The 21124-nt window shown below is 41.4% G+C and overlaps 1 protein-coding gene across 2 annotated transcripts in view; it reads left to right on the top strand.

Annotated features, from left to right (window-relative positions):
• The window catches only part of LAMA4 (laminin subunit alpha 4), a 177647-nt gene extending 163316 nt beyond the window's left edge, over positions 1-14331 (top strand). For both annotated transcript variants that reach the window (XM_056125022.1, XM_056125020.1), the window contains exons 36-39: positions 1927-2057; positions 3677-3770; positions 4242-4361; positions 13497-14331. In XM_056125022.1, the coding sequence (XP_055980997.1) occupies positions 1927-2057; positions 3677-3770; positions 4242-4361; positions 13497-13642 (491 nt within the window). In that variant the 3' untranslated portion in view covers positions 13643-14331. The remainder of the gene's footprint in view (positions 1-1926; positions 2058-3676; positions 3771-4241; positions 4362-13496) is intronic.
• The last annotated feature ends 6793 nt before the right edge of the window (positions 14332-21124 follow it).

Below are 21124 nucleotides of genomic sequence, written 5' to 3'. Positions count from 1 at the left end.
CATATTCGTAGAAAATGGACTCTTTCCACAAAGACTCCTTTCTCCTTTCCTATCACACACTACTTCCTTTGTTCGCTTTTCCCAAGCAGAGCCTCTCTCCACAGCTGCCCCACCTCTGGATGTAGAGCATTTTGGCTACTTTAGAACTCCTGAAGCAGGTCTCTTTCAGGTCAGCTCTAGACTGCTTACTCTCCTCCATCTTAACATGACCCATTATTCCTACTCGTCTCCTTCTCCATAATCACCAGCGGGCAACACTATCCTTCAGAATTTTTATTTCTGATTTTTATTCACCTCCACCTTTATCTCATTCATTCAACAAGGCATTTATGGTATGGCATTTCCGGGCAATGGGACATGATAGTTCTAAAAAGGAATCAAAAAATTCTGACAGGGAGCTAGAGAGAAAGTACAGCAGGCAGAAGAGATAGTGCAATGCTTGCCTTGCACACTTCCGACCCAGGTTCAATTCCTGCCACCTGCCAGGAATGACCCCTGAGCACACAGTCAGGAGTAGACTCTGAGCACTTCTGGGTGCAGCTCAAAACAATCAAAAGAGAGTACATACAATTACCAACCAATCAATTCCAGCAAACATTCTACACAGCACCCATGAGGTATGAGGCAGGCGTCAGGACAGACTGAGGGAAATAGTTCAGAAGGATATAAACTACATGTTCTCTCACTCAGCATCCTCGAATACAAAAGACATCCTAAGTCAGACAGGTCCATCCTTTTAAGCCCCCCACAATGTCCAGCAGAATAAGTAGAAGTCATATTGCCTCTTTGCCTAGTGCATGATTTTGCTGTTCTTCTTCTTCTTTTTCCCTGCTAAAATACCAACACATATTTCTCAGTCCCTATTGAGTTTCGATGATAAAAACTACAAGGTTTTCATTACAACTTGAATGCCTAACAATGTGCAGAGTTTATGTTCTCCATAAACATTCACAGCAGGAAAAATTAACAAGAAATTTATAAGGAGACACATCAAATGAGTATTATTAAGATGCCCAAGTTGGCGGTGTGTGTCTTAGAGGGAATATGGCTATACTTGATAAGAATTTATTTCCTTCCATCACTGTCATAGCAAATCCTACCTGCTTGTTGCTACCACCAACTTTATTTCTTTTTTTAATTGAATCATCGTGAGATACAGTTACAAAACTTTCATGTTTGAGTTTCAGTCATAAAATGATCGAACACCCATCCCTCCACCAGTGCACATTCTCCACAACCAATTTCCCCAGTATTACCCCCGCTTTCCAAAACTCCCCCTGCCGCTATGGCGGACAATTTCCCCCATACTCTCTCTCTACTTTTTATACCACCAACTTTCCCTTTTAAAATGCTATGCAGTCCTGAGAATTTTTAAGAAATTACTATTTTTTTTACTTTTTTTATTTTTTTTAAATAACTTAAAATGGTGATTTTTTAAAAAAAATTATCTCAAAAACAGGCCCAGATCAAGTGAATTCCCTGGCTCACTAATGGCTTAGTAAAGTCTAATTTCCATTCTTCAGCCTGAGAACCCCTTCTGGTGTGTCTCCAAAAGCTTCCTCACTCATCTGCCTCCTTCTCCAGGAATCAATCCAGCGACACTAACCCTGAGGGTTTGCAGCTTCCAGTTTCTGCCTTTCTCTGCAGATGTCCCTGATTTCCCCTCAGTTGTGAAATATAAATGGTCCTGTTAGTTGGAACTGCGTTCTCCTTTCTGAATTCCTATAGTCAGAGCATTGGTGTTGTTCTGCACCCGCCTTGGTGTGCCAGTAATCTCAGTCTCCCTCAGTACCTTCCAGAGTTTGGTCAGGAAACTGCTCCTTTCTGATTCAAACACCTGTATACAACCACAGAGTTATAAAATAGTAACAATGTTCCAGAATTTAGGTGACTGTTCTTGAATGCTAATGGCATTTCTTTCCACAGATGAGTCTTTCAACATTGGCTTGAAGTTTGAGATTGCATTTGAAGTGCGGCCCAGAAGCAGTTCTGGAACCCTGGTTCATGGCCACAGCGTCAACGGGGAATACCTGAATGTTCACATGAAAGATGGGCAGGTAGAGTGTTTCAACAGTCTGTCTCCAATGATCTTCTGTTCTAGATCTAAGCAGATTTAGTCCACACATCTATTTCGTCGATCTTTCCTAAGTGGTGGAGTGGGTGGAAGAGAGGAGAAAGCTGTAATATGAAATTTAAATGTAGACAATCTTTTGATTCAGTTTCATAAGCTAATAATTGATTTTATTCAAGAAAAGAACATGAAAGAAAATGCAGCACAACTAAAAACAAGTATCAACTGCACAGATGGTTTTTCAAAATAATTTGGGAGAGAAATTTTTTCTGTACTATATGGAAACAATAAACTAAATGTCCTATCAAAATTAACAATCTAAACATCTACTTATATTATACATGCATACCAAATACATGTATGTGTATGCCTTTTATTTTGGCATGCTAGAGGTAAAAAATAAATCTGTTATACTTAACCACAACTTTTCTCCCAAAATGTCACTAATGAACTTTCATGGGATCTCCACTTTTTTCCAGAAATGTCATTAATGAACATTCATGGGAGCATTTGAATAAATATTAAAGGAACAGAAGCTTATTTTTATTGTTTTCCCTAAGTGAATATCTCTGATAATTTGGGTTTAAAACATATTTTGTATTTCAGGGCTGGAGAGATAGAGCAAAGGATAAAGCATTTGCCTTGCATCCCACCAATCCAAATTTGAATTCTTCATGTCCCCAAGAATCGCCAGGGGTCACTCCTGAACACAGAGCCAGGAAAAGCCCCTGTGAACCCTGCAGGGTGTGGCCCCTAAACTCAAAATAAAAATAATGAATAAATACATAACATTCTCTATAACTATATAACAATAAGATAGGTATTGATTTGGTTCTTACTATTAGTCACGTGCTATTTGAAATGCATTCTGTGGGTTTATGTATTTAATCCCCTGGCAGCAATGTGAGGTAAATGGTATTATCACACTGTGGTAGCACTGTAGCACTGTCCTTCCGTTGTTCATTGATTTACACAAGCGGTCACCAGCATCATCTCCATTGCGAGACTTGTTGTTACTGTGTTTGGCATATCGAATACGTCACGGGTAGCTTGCCAGGCTCTGCCGTGTGGGCAGGATACTCTGGGTAGCTTGCCGGGCTCTCCGAGAGGGACAATGGAATTGAACCTGGGTTGGCCGCGTGCAAGGCAAACGCTGTACCAATGAATAAATGGGCACAGTGAGGAAAGAGGGAGTGCTAGAGTGTCTGGGCCCAGACAGCAGGGCTCACGGAGTCTATACTTTTCTCCGGTACCTTAACCAGCACTTTATAGCATTTGTCATCTTCCAAAACTAAAGGAAGTCATTGTCACTGTTCTCTGTCACTGTTCTCCCCATCTTCTCTCCTTTGTCCTATGAACATTCGATTAAAATTATTTCTATATTTTACCAAACAGTGACCCCTTGTGGTAGATGACAAATGGCAAACTTTGTCATCTATGGAGGCTTTTTCAAATATTTGTTCCCTGTGCTAAATTTTAAAATGTAGCTTAATCTCTCTCTCTCTCTCACACACACACACACACACACACACACACACACACACACACACACAGAGTGAGAGAGAGATGAAATCAAATTACATGACATGCCCTATCTTTTTTCAGGTCATAGTGAAAGTCAATAATGGTATCAGAGACTTTTCCACCTCAGTGACACCTAAGCAGAGTCTCTGTGATGGCAGATGGCACAGAATCACAGGTAAGAAAGGCTGACTATCCTGGGCTTGCATTGTAAAATGAGGCTACTTGCTCACCTATGAAATGATGTTTAGTACAATGTAGACCACAACTTATATGAAGGAATAGGTAATGAATGATGCTTCGAACATTTTCAAAAAAAGAGACTCAAATGTAACTGTAACAATATATATGTGTTGAATCAACATGACGTGGTTAAATAGTATTGGTTAAATAGTATTTATGGAGCAAAGAGAATATCCTAAGTATTAGCCCTTCAACAGAAAAATGTTAATGATTTTTTGTTTATATGTTGATGTTTTTAATCATATAGTAGTGTGAGAGTTATTCTGGGATAGACAAAAGCCATTTCTCTGATAAACAAGCCCCTCTCATGCAAAAAATTAACAATGTTGTAAATCATGGTTCCTCATATTTTTTAAAATTAATCTCTCCAATTCCACTTATGATTTGTCTCTTCTCTGTATTTCAGTCATTAGAGATTCCAATGTGGTTCAGTTGGATGTAGACTCTGAAGTCAACCATGTGGTTGGACCTCTGAATCCAAAACCAGTCGATCACAGGGAGCCTGTGTTTGTTGGAGGTGTTCCAGGTAAGTGTTGTTTAAATGGGACAAGTTTCTAGATTCACAAAACAGAAATTTTCCTCCCTATGATTACAGTAATAATGGAGCCTTGAGTTTTCATAATTCACCTAATAACTGAGCGGATTTCTTCCTATGCCCTTCCATTGGAAAAAGTATAATGGCAATTGTGGGTCCTCACCCAAGGATTACAACAGCAGCACATGAGAAACACAAGTCCCCAGAATTCTAACTTATAACACTACTCCCACTTTGCCATATTCTTTTTTATTTTCTTTCCTTTAAGTTACCTCACACACAATGTAATACATGAGTCCACACAAAGAAAACTCACTGATACTGATCTCTGGGTCTAAAAACTTGGAGGACAAAATCTTAGCTGATAATTGCTCCTCCTCCTTGAGAAGAGTGAATACATAGTTCTCCCTGTCAGGGATTATCCTGGAGTGTGAAGACAGCTGCAAATCACAAATTCTGTTGTTCCTAGATAGTGACATTCCCTTAGAGAGGGTCCAGCTGTGATTCTATAAACATCATCAGTAACTTTGCTGCTGTCATCTGCCAAGAATGGTGTGTAATTTAGGTTGGTGACAGGTGGACACTTGTGGACCGCACAATTGTTTGAAATCACTGAAGCAGAGACCATGACCTTACCTTAAATGTGTTTTCACACATTTTACTAACATTGGAAAAATGTTGTGACTGGAGAGAAGACTATGAGAAGCTGTTACATGTGGAATTTTGTAGAAGGCTTTAGGGTGTATCTGCATTTGTATTGTATTGTTATTCAGAGGGAGTTTGTTTTTATGTTTTTGGTGCCAGAGATTCAACCCAGATCTCATACATAGAAAACTTTGAGTCACATCACAGTCTTCGAATGGGAGTTTTAAGGAAAAAAACTTAACATGATGTTTCCTTGCCTTCAATTAGATTATTTTTAATTAACCCATATAAAGGCGAATGCTTTGTTGTTTGTTGTTGTTGGGGGGGGGGGGGCAAACCTGAAAGTGCTCAGGGTTTACTCCTGGCTCTGCACTCAGGAATCATTCCTGGTGGGCTTTGGGGACAATATGGGATGCTGAGGATCAAACCCAGGTTGACGACATGCAAGGCAAGCACCCACCCACTGTACTGTCTCTCCAGTCCTGGCAAATAATGCTTTAATTGAGAGTGACAACACATGAATAAAATTAAGCATCTGACCGTGGCACTCCTGAAATAACACAAACTGAGCATAGTTCTGCTATGTCTTGTGAACTTTCCAGCACCTATATTGGCAATGACAGTAACTCACTGATAAAATCTCCAGGGAAATAAGTCTTCCTCTCCTTTATATCCCCTGTCCATGTGCATCTTCTCCCTGTCTTCACTCTGAAAGGGACTCTGGCAACAATCATCAATGCATTTGATGCAACACAGGATGGAAGATGTGGCACATGAATTCATATAATCTTGCACATTTCATTCTTCCTAGAAATCACAACTGTCTAAAATATTTCACAAGTACCCAAGGAACTGTTATGACAACTAACTCAGCATAGCATGCAGATTTCTTATTCATCATTAGATCCTTCCTTGCTCCTGCCTCTGAGACAGCTGCATATTTGGGGCTTGTATATCTCCAAATGTTAAATGATATTCCCATGGATTCAGACCTTTTTACAAGAACTCAGTTTCCACTTTTGTAAAATATTTTTCCTTTCCTCCACCTCCACGTTTGCAAGGGAAAACTCTCCCTACTCTTCCTTTACTGACCTTTAGCTTAAGTTCAAACTTCTACTTACATGTACACATTCCTCCCCTCTTAAACTGAGCTATTCACCCCACTGTTTCGCCACATACTACAGAACACTGTTAGAGGTAGCTTATTTGATTCCATGTGTTCAAGAATCACAACTTCACATAAAATATAATAAACATTTTTAATGTCTTTTAAGTACTGAACTGGATTCCAAGAAATGGACAGAATAAACCTGTTCTTCCCTCACAGAAGTCACAATATTTGTTATTTTCTTTATACCCCAAATCCAGACTATGTCACTCAAACAAATATTTGTTTTTGGTTTATTTTTAGAGTTTGGTCCCAGTATTATACACTATGATCAACTTATACTGCAAGAGTTGCTAAGCTCTTGGGTAGGGGAGAGGTGTTCAAAGCGAAAATTTCCCTCCCATATATATAAAATGAACAGAAAAAAATTAGCTAATTTTACTGGAATTAGCATGCTATGCACCACTAAACTCCATCGAGGAATCATGACAGCAAGCCAGAGACAAAAGCAATTATAAATGAAGTTGAATGCCAATAATTACATCATTTTGAGACGTTTGAGATTAATTCTTCCAAAATCACATCAGAAACTGAAATATGAAAAAGAAATTAGGCATATAAAACTCTTTAAGTATGAGTTATCTTAAAACCCCATCCAGTTCTCTTATATTAAACAGAACCCCACTGACATTATTTCTATCAATAAAAAATGAATGCATTAAACTTCATTGAATTATACACCAAAAATATTAACTTTATTGCTTAAATAATCAAAATTACAAGTTAAATAATTTTTAAGTTATGAAGTGTCTCTCTATATAGATATATATTATATATATATATGCAAGATTTTATATATATATATATATATATATATAAAGCACAGGGGCTGGAGTGATAGCACAGCGGTAGGGCATTTGCCTTGCGTGCAGCCAGCCCTGCTGAGCCGGGTTCGATTCCTCAGCCCTCCTCGGAGAGCCTGGCAAGCTACAGAGAGTTTTCAATATGCCAAACACAGTAACAAGAAGTCTCACAATGGAGACGTTACTGGGCCCACTCGAGCAAATCGATGAACAATGGGAGGACAGTGTTTGCTTTTGCTTATATATATATCCCTAGATTCTACTTCAAAATTCACTGAATTATTCTACAGGTAGTCAAGTTTTCAATCTGAATTTGAAAATGCATGCCCTAAAAATCATATGTGCATTATGCATATCATGCATTTGTTGTATTGCTTAAGGCTCTGATGCACTTCATTTTTATTGTGGAAGTTATGTATTGTTGGACCATCACAGGCCGGGAGCACAGACCCGAGGCCGCTTCATGCAGGTTGTTCAGTGCCTCAGTCATTAAGTGATTAAGTGATGTATTGTTTGGGGGCCATCCTTGTGGTATTTTATTGTTTGTGGTACCGGGATTGAATCTGTGGCCTCACACACACAAAACAAGTGCTGTGCCATTGAGTCATATTCCTGGTCCCAAATTGTGTGAATTATCACTGTATCACTGTCATCCCGTTGTTCATTGATTTACTCAAGTGGGTGCCAATAACGTCTCTAAACTTCCTAGCCCTGAGATTTTTTTTTTAATTTTTTAAATTTTATTTATTTATTGAATCACTGTGGGAAAGGTTACAAAGCTTTCAGGTTTATGTCTCAGTCATGCAAATATCAAACACATTTCCCTTTACCAATACTTATTTTTTACCATGAAGAACCCCAATAAAACCCCACCCCCCACCCCTCCCCGTCCCTGTGAGGCAGATGAATTCTAGTTAACACTCTATCTGCTTTGATTAGATTCATTGTTCCAATAAAAGATTCACCACTATTATTTAGAGTTTACCCCCCCCCCCAAATCAGACATGCTGAAAAAGCATTGTGAAGTGATTTGCTTTCTACAGCTGGGTTCAAGAATTAAATGTTGGTTTTGGATTTTTGCTATTTTACCTATTGACCCTGGAAGTATTTCTACTGAAAGTCAGAGAGTTAAGAAATTGGTTTCTGTGTTCTGGAGTCGTGGCCGTGCTGGAGAGCCGCTAGTGGGGGGCAACCGGTGGCCTCGGTAGGGCGTGAAGGGCGGAGCGAAACGCCCCCCTTCCCATGAGGTTTTAGTCGCCCCCACACTCCCGGCTCATACCTGCTGTCCACAAGACTCCCATGTGGCCGCCATCTTTCTTTCCAGAGAGGAGAGGGCGAATGGGGCAACACCCTTTCCCCTCCGGCAGACTTGATGGCCTGGATCAATGCATAGTCCTTTCACTTTTCTGCTCCAAGCTGCTGGGTTCTGCATTAAGTCCTTGTGCTTCTGGGGCCGTGGCTGTGCTGGAGAGCCGCTCGTGGGGGGCAACTGGTGACCTCGGTAGGGCGTGAAGGACGGACCGGAACGCCCCCCTTCCCATGAGGTTTTAGTCGCCCCCACACCCCCGGCTCATACCTGCTGTCCACAAGGCTCCCATGTGGCCGCCATCTTTCTTTCCAGAGGGAGGAGGGCGGAAGGGAGCAACACCCTTTCCCCTCTGGGCAGAAATGATTGCCTGGATTAACGCATAGTCCTTTCACTTTTCTGCTCCAAGCTGCTGGGTTCTGCATTAAGCCCTTGTGCTTCTGGGGCTGTGGCCATGCTGGAGAGCCGCTCGTGGGGGGCAACTGGTGACCTCGGTAGGGCGTGAAGGACGGACCGGAACGCCCCCCTTCCCATGAGGTTTTAGTCGCCCCCACACCCCCGGCTCATACCTGCTGTCCACAAGGCTCCCATGCGGCCACCATCCTTCTTTCCAGAGAGGAGAGGGCGAATGGGGCAACACCCTTTCCCCTCCGGCAGACTTGATGGCCTGGATTAACGCATAGTCCTTTCACTTTTCTGCTCCAAGCTGCCGGGTTCTGCATTAAGTCCTTGTGCTTCTGGGACTGTGCTCGTGCTGGGGAGCCGCTCGTGGGGGGCAACTGTTGACCTCAGTAGGGCGTGAAGGACGGACCGGAACGCCCCCCTTCTCGTGAGGTTTTAGTCGCCCCCCACACCCCCGGCTCATACCTGCTGTCCACAAGGCTCCCATGCGGCTGCCATCCTTCTTTCCAGAGAAGAGAGGGCGAATGGGGCAACACCCTTTCCCCTCTGGGCAGAAATGATGGCCTGGGTTAACGCATCGTCCGTTCACTTTTCTGCTCTAAGCTGCTGGGTTCTGCATTAAGTCCTTGTGTTTCTGGGGCTGTGGCCGTGCTCCAAACTTAACTCTGATTTTCAGGGAGAAAGATTGGGTGGTTTACTTCTCATTGATCACTTTGTATTTTGAGAAAAAGTCCTCGTTCCCGCATACTCGAGCTGTGTTTGTAGAGGCTTCTGGTCACCGGGGTTCCATCTGGGGGAGGCGGGATGCGGCACCTACTCCATCTGGAACTTGCCGGTGATCTCGGCTCTTTTTGGAACCTGTTTTTTCTTTTTTTTTTTCCCCCTCCGGGATCTGTGGTTCCCGCACCCTCCATGTGTTCCTTCTCTTATCAGCCCTGAGATTTTAGCAGCCTCTTCTTATTCATCTTTTCCCAAAGATTGGAGGCTTTTTCAGGATCAGGGGAATGAGACCTGTTGTCATGACTGGTTTTGGCATATCGAATACGCCACGGGGAGCTTGCCATGCTCTGCCTGTGCGGGTGGGATATTCTTGGTAGCTTCTTGGGCTCTCCAAGAGGCATATATTTATATATTTCTCCCTATGATTTGTTGCCCATTGTCTGAACCCCATCAAATATGGTGTGGCAATTATGGAAAATGGGTAGAAAGTGTCTCATAATGTGTTGCGTGGCCGCTTAAAGTGGAGGTCGACTGCTGGGGCTGGGTCCCTTGGGGCGGGGAGGGCTCTCACACACCCCACTCTGGGGCACTCCATGTGAAAACAGCCTGGCGCAGAAGCTGGTGGCATGCCTATGGGGGCTTCATTTTATACTCCCCTCTAGGAGGAGCAGGCGTGAGTTCTGGAGGGTGGCCAATGAGATTATCTGGTGCCAGCAGGATATGGCTTATGGTTGTGACCCCTGGTCACCGGAGACTGGGCAAAGCAGGCAGATGATTTCCGCTCCTGGTCCCATTGAGTCCAGAGTCCAAGGTCACAAAGTTCCGCATTACCTGGGTTCCGTGGCACTTCATTCATGCGTGAAGCTCGGCCCAAGCGTCCGGAAAGCCGCCTGGAGTGTGGTGGTGGTTGGGCAGTGGAGTTTGGCTGCTGGGGCTGGGTCTCTTGTGAATTATGAAAAATCATAATTTCTATTAATTGCATGATGTCTCACTAGAACCAAAGGGTGATAAGCTTGGGCAGAATAAAAGTTTATAATCAACAATTAGTTTCCAAAATGAGCAGAAGAAATAGATGTACTCCTGTATTATTTCCTGTTTTCTCATTTTTATCCTAATAATGTAGCACACTGAGCAGACATAAAGACTGTATACTCATATATATATATGTATATATATACATATATTCATACTCATTTTGGGAATTGATCTCTCAGACCTCTTCCAGATCTGAAACTTTGTAATTATCATTCTAAATATGATATTATACATGATTTATTTTCAACACAAAGCTTCTGTGTATTCTTTTTTTTTTTTTTTTTGCTTCTGTGTATTCTTAACCTGCATGATTTACGAGTGTGGTACAGCTGTTTGATGATCTTTAATTTGCTGTCCTTTTTTTTTTAAATGTCCTCCTGAGTTACTGGCTTCTGTTTTCCATATTTTATCTGCTACTATTCATATTCTGTTTGTACATAATAATAAGCTTTGACTAAATGGATTTTAATTTCATTTTTCTAAGCTCTCTAAATTGCTTCAAATTATATTGCTCCAATCATCTCCACACTTTTCATTGTATCTGTACAATTAATAAGCATAAGACTTCTTCCAGATCTCTAATTAAGATAAGGAAAGAAAATCTCCCTGGCATACTGCAGGGCACCTGTGCCCACATAAAGACTAGGCTAGCAATCATTATTCAATTTATAGTTCTCAAACCCTGAGCTAAGAAAAATTAAAACTTAGCTTATTTGAATTCATTATTTTGTCATTATATTTTATGAACTTGACAAAATGTGGAGGCTTAAGGGTGAAGGATAATAAAATGAATTAAACTGAAGTGTTACTTAGTCCAAAAATAGGCTGAAGGTTAAAATTTCTTCATCCCAGCTCAGCAAAGCATTCAGATGAAACTTAAAAGACATAGTTATATCCTGAAAATTCATCCTGAGGTTTTTTTTACATGTAAAAGATAAATTTCAACCTTGGAAGCAACAGAAATACAAGCACATCTTAGAATATTGCAGGTTTGGTTCCACACTACAATAAAGGAGCTATGGCAATAAAGCAAGTATCACTAATTTTTTATTTCCTGTGGCATGTTAGGTTTACACTATACTGTAGTCTGTAAGTGCACAATAATATCATGTTTAAGAAAAACACACTTTATTTTTATGTTTTCTTGCTAAAAATCCTAGCCATACTGAGTCTTCATCAATGTAATTGACTACTGGCCGGAGTGATAGAATAAAAAATAGTTAATGAATATTTTATATAATAATGTAATAAATGACAAAGCCTGGCAAGCTAACCATGACGAATTCAATATGCCAAACACAGTAACAAGTCTCAATGGAGATGTTACTGGGCCCCCTGGAGCAAATCGATCAACAATGGGAGGACAGTGCTACAGTGCTAATGTAATAAAATAATGAATTCAAATTGCTGAAGGTTTGGGTGCCTGTGACAATTTCTTATGACAAGATGATTATTTTTGATGCATTAGTTGCATTTTTTCATTAAGATGACTCACTAGTGTTCCATACTGTTTGACAGCATTTTACCTACCATAGATTTACTTTCAGAACTGGAGTCCATCCTCTCAAACTTAGTCCCTACTTAAATTTAAATTTAAGTAGCATTTAAAATTCTTTGTGATCATTTCAATGAGGTTCATAGAATCTTCATCAGTAGCAGACTGAACATCAAACCACTTTGCACATCCAGTAGTTTATTATGCGATTGAAGAAATTCAATCATCATCTGGCACAACTCTTAAAATTTTCCAGCAGATTCTATCACATCTGAGTTCCTTTCTCTACTGGAAGTTTTAAACCCTCTGAAGTCATCCTTGAGTGTTAAAATCAACTTCTTCAAAACTCCTATGGAGGTTGATGTTTTGACCACTTCTCATGAATCACGAAAGCTGACAGACATAAAAACAGTGTTCATCTTCTTGTATATCCCTGGCAGAGCTCTCAGGTGGCCTACTGCATTGTCAGTGAGCAGTTATACAAATTTTGAAAGGATTCTATTTTTCTGAGTAATAGGCATCAACACTGGGATTTAAATAGTCCCTGAACCATGATATAAACATATGCTATAATCCAGGCTTTTTGTTCCATTTATAGAGTACAGGCAGGGATGGTCTACTAGTGTTTAAGCACTCCAAGATTTTTAGAATGGTAAATGAGCATAGCCTCAACTTAAGCTCTTAACTACATAGCTCCTCAGCCTATAGTTTGAGGCTTTGAAGTCCAATAACTGATTCTTCTCAAGCTATGAAAGTCCATTAGGACAAGTTTTTGCATTCTTATCATTCATGTGTTCACTGTAGTACACTTGGTTTCTTTCAAAGATTTTCCTTTTGCATTCATAGCTTGACTGCTTGTGACTTCTCTTGACTTTTGGCATGCCTTGTCACTTAAAATTAATTACTTCTAGCTTTTTCTTTAAAAAAGAAATGTGAAACTCTTCCTCTAATTTGAAAACTTACGAGGGCAGTGGTGGATTGTTGATTAGCCTAAGTTCAGATATTGTTGTTTCTCAGGAAATAAGGTGACTTAAGGAAAGAAAGAAAAATGAGGGAATAGCTAGTTGAAAGAACAGTGAAAACATGTAACAACATTTCTCAGTTAAGTTCACATTTTGTGTGAATATGGGCACATTTTTCAGCATTCCAAAACTATGACATCAAAGACAACTCATCACAAATCACCAAATACTGAAAACATTGACATAATGTAAGAACTACCAAAACTTAACAGTCATGAAACAAGTCTATGAGAACCCAACAGACACTCCATGCTGTTGGTTGCCAATTGACTTGTTCTAGTTTTCAAAGTAAAGCACAATAAATGAAGTATATCTGTACGCTTAGAACTGATCATGAAAAATGTGACAAAACTCTAAAAATTCATGTTCAAATTATCTCCTGAGAGGATGCATGAATTATTCATGTTCCATTTTTGACATGCATGTCATCATCATATGCACTATAATTTTTTAATTGTTTTCTTTTTATCTTATGGTTTGGAATTAGAATGTCTCAATTACAATCTTTGTGTTTCTTTCTCTCTTGACAGAATCACTGTTGACACCACGTTTGGCCCCCAGCAAACCCTTCACAGGTTGCATCCGTCACTTTGTGATTGATGGGCGGCCTGTGAGCTTCAGTAAAGCAGCCCTGGTCAGTGGTGCTGTGAGCATCAACTCCTGTCCTGCAGCCTAACTCAGGAGGGAAAAGTCACCCAAGTACTGTTCTTCAGCGCACTGAGAGAAACAGAACGCCCTTCAGGAGACCAACGACTCTTACTCCTTGTGGCAGCTCCCACCTTACCGAGCAGGACTCACTTAAAAGAATCATCAGGGATTGAATGTTTATTATGTTTCATTTGGAATCTTACTGTGGAACCAACAGGAGCATTATCAAAAGTGTTAAACTTACTGAAAGCATACTTATTTCCTGCTGGTGAAATTATCGTGTCTGTTTCTAATAAAATAGAAGGGATTCAAAATAAACACTGGCCCACAATTTTTTTAAGTATAATAGATTAATGAGCTGAAAGATAGCACGGTGGGCAAGGTGCTTGCTTTGCACATGGCTGACCAAAGTCCAAAATTCCCAGCTCCACTTATGGCCCCTGAGCCCTGCAGGAATGACCCCAGTGTAGAGTTAGAAGTAAACCCTGAGCACAGTAGAGTGTGACCCCTCCAGCATTCCCCTACAAAAAAAATGAAAATTGTAGCTAAATTCTTAAAAAGCTTTATAACTTTCAGGTTATAAATTTCGAAATTCTTAATTTTCAATGCATATACAAAAATGTCTGATATTGTTCTTTATCCTTAAAAGATTTACTAACAGATTTGCTTTCAGCTCTTTCATTTGGTCTATAGTTATAACAATAAACTGTCAGTTTATATCAGTTATCAAAGTCTTATAAATTTTATATAAAATTATTAGAAAAATAGTATAATTTAAGAAAAACTAATAAAACAACTTTTGCTCTTTTCCTAAAAGAAAAATAAAATTATGCATGAATTGAGTCTCCTATCAGATATTATTACTGTGCATGCTGAAGAATACAGCAAAGAGAGTAGGGCAAATTTTTTAGTGATTAAAAAGTATAAAGATCTTGGGGCTGGAGCTATATAGTACAGCAGGTAGAACACTTATCTTGCACATGGCCAACCCAAATTTGATCTCCAGTATCCCATCTGGTCTCCACTTCACCAGGAGTAATTCCTGAGTGCAGAGCCAGAAGTTACCCCTGAGCATCAACAACAACAAAACAACAAAGTATAAAGGTTTTTATTAAGATTTTAAACACAGGGGCTGGAGCGATAGCACAGCTGGTAGGGCATTTGCTTTGTATGCACTAACACGGGTTCAATTCCCAGCATCCCATATGATCCCCCGAGCACCGCTAGGAGTAATTCCTGAGTGCAGAACCAGGAGTAACTCCTGTGCATTGCCAGGAGTGACCCAAAAAACTGTCACTGTCACTGTCCTCCCTTTGTTCATAGATTTGCTCGAGCGGGCCCAGTAACGTCTCCATTGTGACACTTGTTACTGTGTTTGGCATATCAAATACGTCATGGGTAGCTTGCCAGACTTTGCCATGCAGGCGAGATACTCTCAGTAGCTTGCTGGGCTCTCTGAGAGGGGCAGAGGAATCGAACCCACTTCGGCCAGGTCAGCAAGGCAAACGTCCTACCCACTATGCTATCGCTCCAGCCCCAAGAAACAAAACAAAAAAAAAACAGGATTTTAACCCCAAAGACATACAACAGAATTAATATTATTTATAAAACTGTATAATATTTTTAAGATATATGATTGAAGTCTAGGAAAAAATAGAATTGAATAGCTGAATCATAAAACACAGAAACAGAGATAGACAAATGATATATGAAATTAAAGCTAGATAGTACAGGGGTTAAGGTAAGGTACATGTGTTGAATGTACTCAAGCCCAGTCTGATCCCCAATACCACATGGTCCCCGGAGTACCACTGGATATAGCTCTGGAGGCCTCTAAGCACTGCCAGGTGTGGCACTGGTGGTACTGGGTACTAGTACCACAGGGACTGAACCTTGGGACCTAGCATTGATCCAGTCAGCCCAGTTGGCCGAGAATCACTGAGAGTCACCCAGATTCCCTTCGGCATCTCTTTGGAGCCACGCCCCCAAATTGTCCACGAAAGGATAACCAACATGGAAGAGTGAATGAGCGAACTGCTATCTCTCCCTCTAAGCTGATGACATCACAAAATACACTACGCATGCTGCAAACCCTCTCTAGCTTCCAGTAGCTGGTATGCACCTGATTCATATGATGCAGATTAAACTTTCAAAGTTCCAGAAAAATTCTTCTACCTTCTTTGCAATTTACACAGCTACTGCTTTACAGAGCCCATATTTCTTAAGCTCAGCAAATGAGAATCAACTGACTCATAAACCTCTTGCCACACAATGACCTCCTAAAATTTTAACTTTTTGAGTTTTGAATGCTTGGTCCAGTGCTTAGATGGAACTCCATCTTTTGGCTAGTGAGAAAGAAATAGGATATTTTTTAAGCATGGCATTATTAGGACTTAATATTGAGGAATATGGATTAGATACTTACATTAATTTTGGCCAACTAATGTTTATGACCCCTACCATTTTCAGAAAAAGTCACTGTGTCCGTGTGCTGAGACTCAGGTCTGAGGCTTGGCAGTGGAGGGAGACGCTGCCCAGTGAGTGACCTCTTGATGCTGAGGGATAAGCTGAGACCCGCTGTCTTTCCGTTCCAAGACAGGGGGCCTTTAACATACGCCTCAGAGACCTGGGCTCTACGCAAAAAGGATGAGAACTCTATTGGGTCTCCCAAAGAGGAATTGAAAGAGCTATGCTTGTAGTATCAAGTTTCACCCAAATGAGAGAAAGAATCCGGAGTTCCGACCTCCGACCTCCATCATGATCAAGAATCAGGGATGCTGTCTCATTTGCCAAGGCGTCAAAAATCAGATGGGCTGGACATGAGATTTAGAGACGACCGCTGGACTAGAGCTGTCACCGAATGGATTCCACAGGACGTCAAAAGACCACGTGGCCGCCCACCTACCAGATGGTCAGACTTCTTCATCAAGATCATGAACAATCGGTTTGACGCTCTTCGTGTTCCTAGAATGAACAGATGCCATTGGGCTACACCAGCATGCGACAGGGACAAATGGAGATGTTACTGGCGCCCACTCGAGAAATTGATGAGTAACAGGAAGTCAAGTGATCAAGTGATCAAGTGACCATTTTCAGAATCCATTTTCAATTAAGAGAACTCTGAAAATCCTCGCTTGATTAGCAGCCCTATTTTGGCCTGTGTCTCTTCTCATGTCTGGTTATTAACTGAATGAAGGGACCATCCTATAACTTCCCAGTGATATAAGTTAATTCTAACAATTGAACATTTTGAATTTTTTATTTGAAATTTTGATAAAAAAATTGATTTTGATTTGTAAAGAGGCTGGTGCTTAGCAAGAGGCTGAAACCAAAATAATCTTATCTTAAGGTGAGATATCAATTTGCTGAAGTGGGCACCAGTATCGTCTCCATTCGTCCCTGTCACATGCTAGTGTAGCCCGATGGCATATTGGAGGCTCATTCAGGGTCAGGGGAATGCGGGCCATCCTTGTTACTGTTTTTGGCATATTGAGTATGCCACGGGTAGCTTGCCAGGCTCCACCGTGCAGGCAGGATACTCTCAGTAGTTTACTAGGCTCTACGAGAGGGATGGAGGCTTTTGGGTCAGCCTCTAATCACCTTTACAGGTGTTCCCAGTCAGGCATATATTCGGGCAGGATACTTTTCGGTATCCTGCCTGGTTCTCTGAGAGCGAAAACTAGACAATAAGAGTTTTCAGTCATTAGCACATACAATAGCAGACATACATCACAACACACACACACACATACACACACAAGCTTCAAGTCTGTAAAATGAGATAATACATTCACTTTCCTTTTGTCCAAGAAGCACTATCTGGACAGTTTATAGGGGTGGAAGGTGTATCTCACAACACACTGAGACACACTTGTTCTATTGCCTACCAAGTTCTTACATGTAACATGGCAGTGAAGGGTAACATGGGGATCTTTCACGTGGGGGTTATCTTAAAAGGTGAATACAACCAATAGATGGAACCATAAAACAATAAATATCCACTTTAAATCCACCCAATTTTGACTTGTAGAACCAATCCCTTTTTTAGAAATGTCTAAGAAGCCACTTAAAGACAACCAGCAATAATTTCCCAATATCATACACAAGTGCACACTCATACTCAATGTATATGTAGTGTATTGTGTTTTTGTGTGTATTTATGAGAGAAAGGCAACAATATAAGCTCTATTTTTTCATATTTTATTTATTGGTTATAAGAACACTAAGCACAGTGTCTGGCATGGAAATATATCCTCACTCAGTAAGTATTTGTGGAATGAGTTTCAGGAAATTAGAGTTTTCATAAAGGTTACCACTTCAACTTATTATTATTATTGAGGCAATAATTTGTAGGGCTGGGAGTTTAAGTAAAGAAAGCATTGCTATAATTTACTTTTCCATTTGGGTTCTCCTGAGCTGGAGTTTCCTGGGAGCATGAGGGAGAGAATTAGTGAAAATAATGCTGCATCACAAACACGAACAAGAAAAATTCACTTGTCTTTCAAATCTGAATGAAAAGTCAGGAAAAAGATTGGCCACCACTGATAAAACCACTCAACTTCACACTGGAGGACATCATTCCCAAAGGATACTGCACGAGGATAGGATCGAGCGGGCTGAGGGTAGATGAGACTGGGGGATGAATGCCGGACATGATCTGCTGCAGCAGGGGTGGAGAGAAAGGGAGTATGAAGCTCCAGTCAGAAAGGACAACTAAACTCCCACCCACACCCACTCCATGGAACTCCTAATATATAGCAATAGTGGCCGCTGAATAGTGAGTGCCATGGAAGACCAGCCAGGTCAGTGAGTTTACAGTGAACTAAATCAACAATACTGGGGGCAGGAGGTAGGGGGGGCGGCGGTTAAAAGGAGGAGGGGGGAGGCAGGAATTCCAAATTATCAGCTCTAAGCACAACTGATCAATTTGTTGATATCAGTGTGGAACTCCCGAGAAACCTCAGTGAGCTTGGTTATCATGTGGATATGGTCAATCGTGCTGAATCCTTTGTGGAACCCGACTTGCTTGCATGGTTGTCCTTCATCTAGAGTTCTGCTAATCCAATTCAGGATGACTCGAGTGAACAGCTTGTAGATGACAAACAATAGGCAGATCGGGCGATAGTTGCCTATGTCATGGATGTCTCCCTTCTTGTACAGTAGTACAGTCCTGCTGATTTTTCACTGGGACAGTACCTTGCATTCAGACAGGTAGCGTGTAAAGAGCTGAGCCAGTGTATTGATGAGTACTGATGGCGTTCTGACCTTGACTGGGTCAGGTGCTGTTCAATTCTTTACCGACAAAATGGCATGTCAGATTTCCAAAGGGTAAATGTTGGGAACGACATATCCATCCTGCAGAATTTGGTATGTGGGCAGGTGGACGTGGCTAGCAAAGAGATCTGAGTAGAAGTCATGGAATATTCTTCTCCAATGCCCTTCTGGAAGATGTGACAGATCCATCAGGATGTCAGAGGGCAGTCATCTTGGTCTTATAGTTGGTGAAGGACAGGCGGGCGTTACAAATGCTTTTCCCAGCTTCTGCCGCATCTGCCAGCACTGCTGCTCTTCTTTCTTTGAGGTCTTCCTTGCAGTTACCTGAGGCATGTGCCAAATCACGTTGACAAATAAGCTCAAGAGTTTTTGAAGACAGGCTTTTTTTGTGGCTATTTCTCTCTGATAGCACAGCAGTAAAGCGTTTGCCTTGTTACAAGCAGCCAACATGGCCAACCCAAGTTCGATTCCTCCGCCCCTCTCGGAGAACCTGGCAAGCTACCAAGAGTATCTCACCCTCACGGCAGAGCCTGGCAAGCTACCCGTGACGTATTCGATATGCCAAACACAGTAACAACAAGTCTCATGATGGAGACGTTACTGGGCCCGCTCGAGCAAATCGATGAACAACGGGAGGATCGTGATCCGTGATCTCTCTCTTGGCGTTCCTCGCACAAATACGAAGGTCTGAACCAGGTGATCGTATTCCTCATCAATGTTGTCAACGACAGAATCTTCCTATGTTGCAGCAATCATGCCAAAGAGCTCCCAGTTGGTGGTCGTTCTGGAAGTTCTCTTTTTAAACTTTGCAGCCCTTTCTCCCCGCTGCTCAGTGAAGTAGAATTTTACATAAAGGAGACGGTGGTCAGATCCCATTTGGAATTTTGGGACAACAGTGACATCAGTAGGGCAAAACCAAGCTCATTGAGGTTTCTCGGGAGTTCAAGATGTCGCTCTGTCTAACGTTCATTGATTTAAAGAAGGCCTTTGATTCTGTTGAGACAGAAGAGGTCATCATCGAAGCCTTAGCCAATCAGGCATTCAAACTCAATACATCAGAATCCTCCGTAAGCCGTATTACGGATTCACTACCAGGATTTCACCATTCTACAAAGAAGTGATCATCGATGTCGAGAGGGGTTCGGCAGGGTGATACCATTTCACCGAAACTCTTCAGTGCCACACTCGAGAACGTCATGCAATGACTGGAATGGGAAGGAATGGGAGTGAAGATAGATGGTCAGCAACTACACCACCTCTGCTTTGCTGATGACATCGTTCTAATAACATCAAACATTAGCCAAGCGGCACAATGCTGGTCGACTTCGACTGTGAGTGTGGAAAGGTCGGACTCCAGCTGAATCTCACAAAGACAATGTTTATGAGAAACGGTCTTGTTCCTGATGCACCATTCACTCTCAATGGAACGACCATCTCCAAATGCAACAGTTATGTGTACCTTGGTCCAGAAGTCAAAATGACAAATGACCTGGCACTTGAGTTGCACAGGAGGAAGAGAGCGGCTTGGAATGCTGTCAGAGCATCAAAGAAATAGCTAAGAGGATGAAGAGCCTCCGGCTCTGGGCACATCTCTTCGATTCCCCTGTCCATCCTGCATTAACATATGCCTCAGAGACCTGGGCCCTACAAAAACAGGATGAGAACTCTATTCGGGTCTCCCAAAAAGGAATCAAAAGAGCTAGGCTTGGAGTATCACATTTCATTCAAATGAGAGAAAGAATCCGGAGTTCTGACCTCCATGGACTGTCAAGAACCAGGGATGCTGTCTCGTTTGCTAAGGCATCGAAAATCAGATGGGCTTGACACATAATGAGATTTGAGATGACTGCTGGGCTAGAGCTGTTACCGACTGGATTCCACGGGACGTCAAAAGATCATGTGGCAGCCCATCTATGAGATGGTTAGACTTCTTCATCAAGACCCTGAACAATCGGTTTGAGGCTCTTCATGTTCCTAGAACGAATAGACGCCATTGGGCTACACTAGCACGTGACAGGGACAAATGGAGACGTTACTGGTGCCCACTTGAGTAGATTGATGAGTAACAGGAAGTCAAGTGATCAAGTGATCTTTTTGAAATCAATTTCTATTAGAGACTTCATGTACTAACATGTGGTTTAGAATCTCCGTTCTACAGTCACCTATATCCTACTATAGATGTAGAAATTTCTCTCCATTATTATCAGGGTTCTCTACTCCCTCTGGAGAAGTCCAT

The sequence above is a fragment of the Sorex fumeus genome, unplaced genomic scaffold, assembly GCF_029834395.1.
Source record: "Sorex fumeus unplaced genomic scaffold, SorFum_2.1 ptg000054l, whole genome shotgun sequence".
NCBI lineage: Eukaryota > Metazoa > Chordata > Mammalia > Eulipotyphla > Soricidae > Sorex > Sorex fumeus.
The sequence above is the reverse complement of the archived record's forward strand: the minus strand, read 5'-3'. Positions and strand labels throughout refer to the sequence as shown.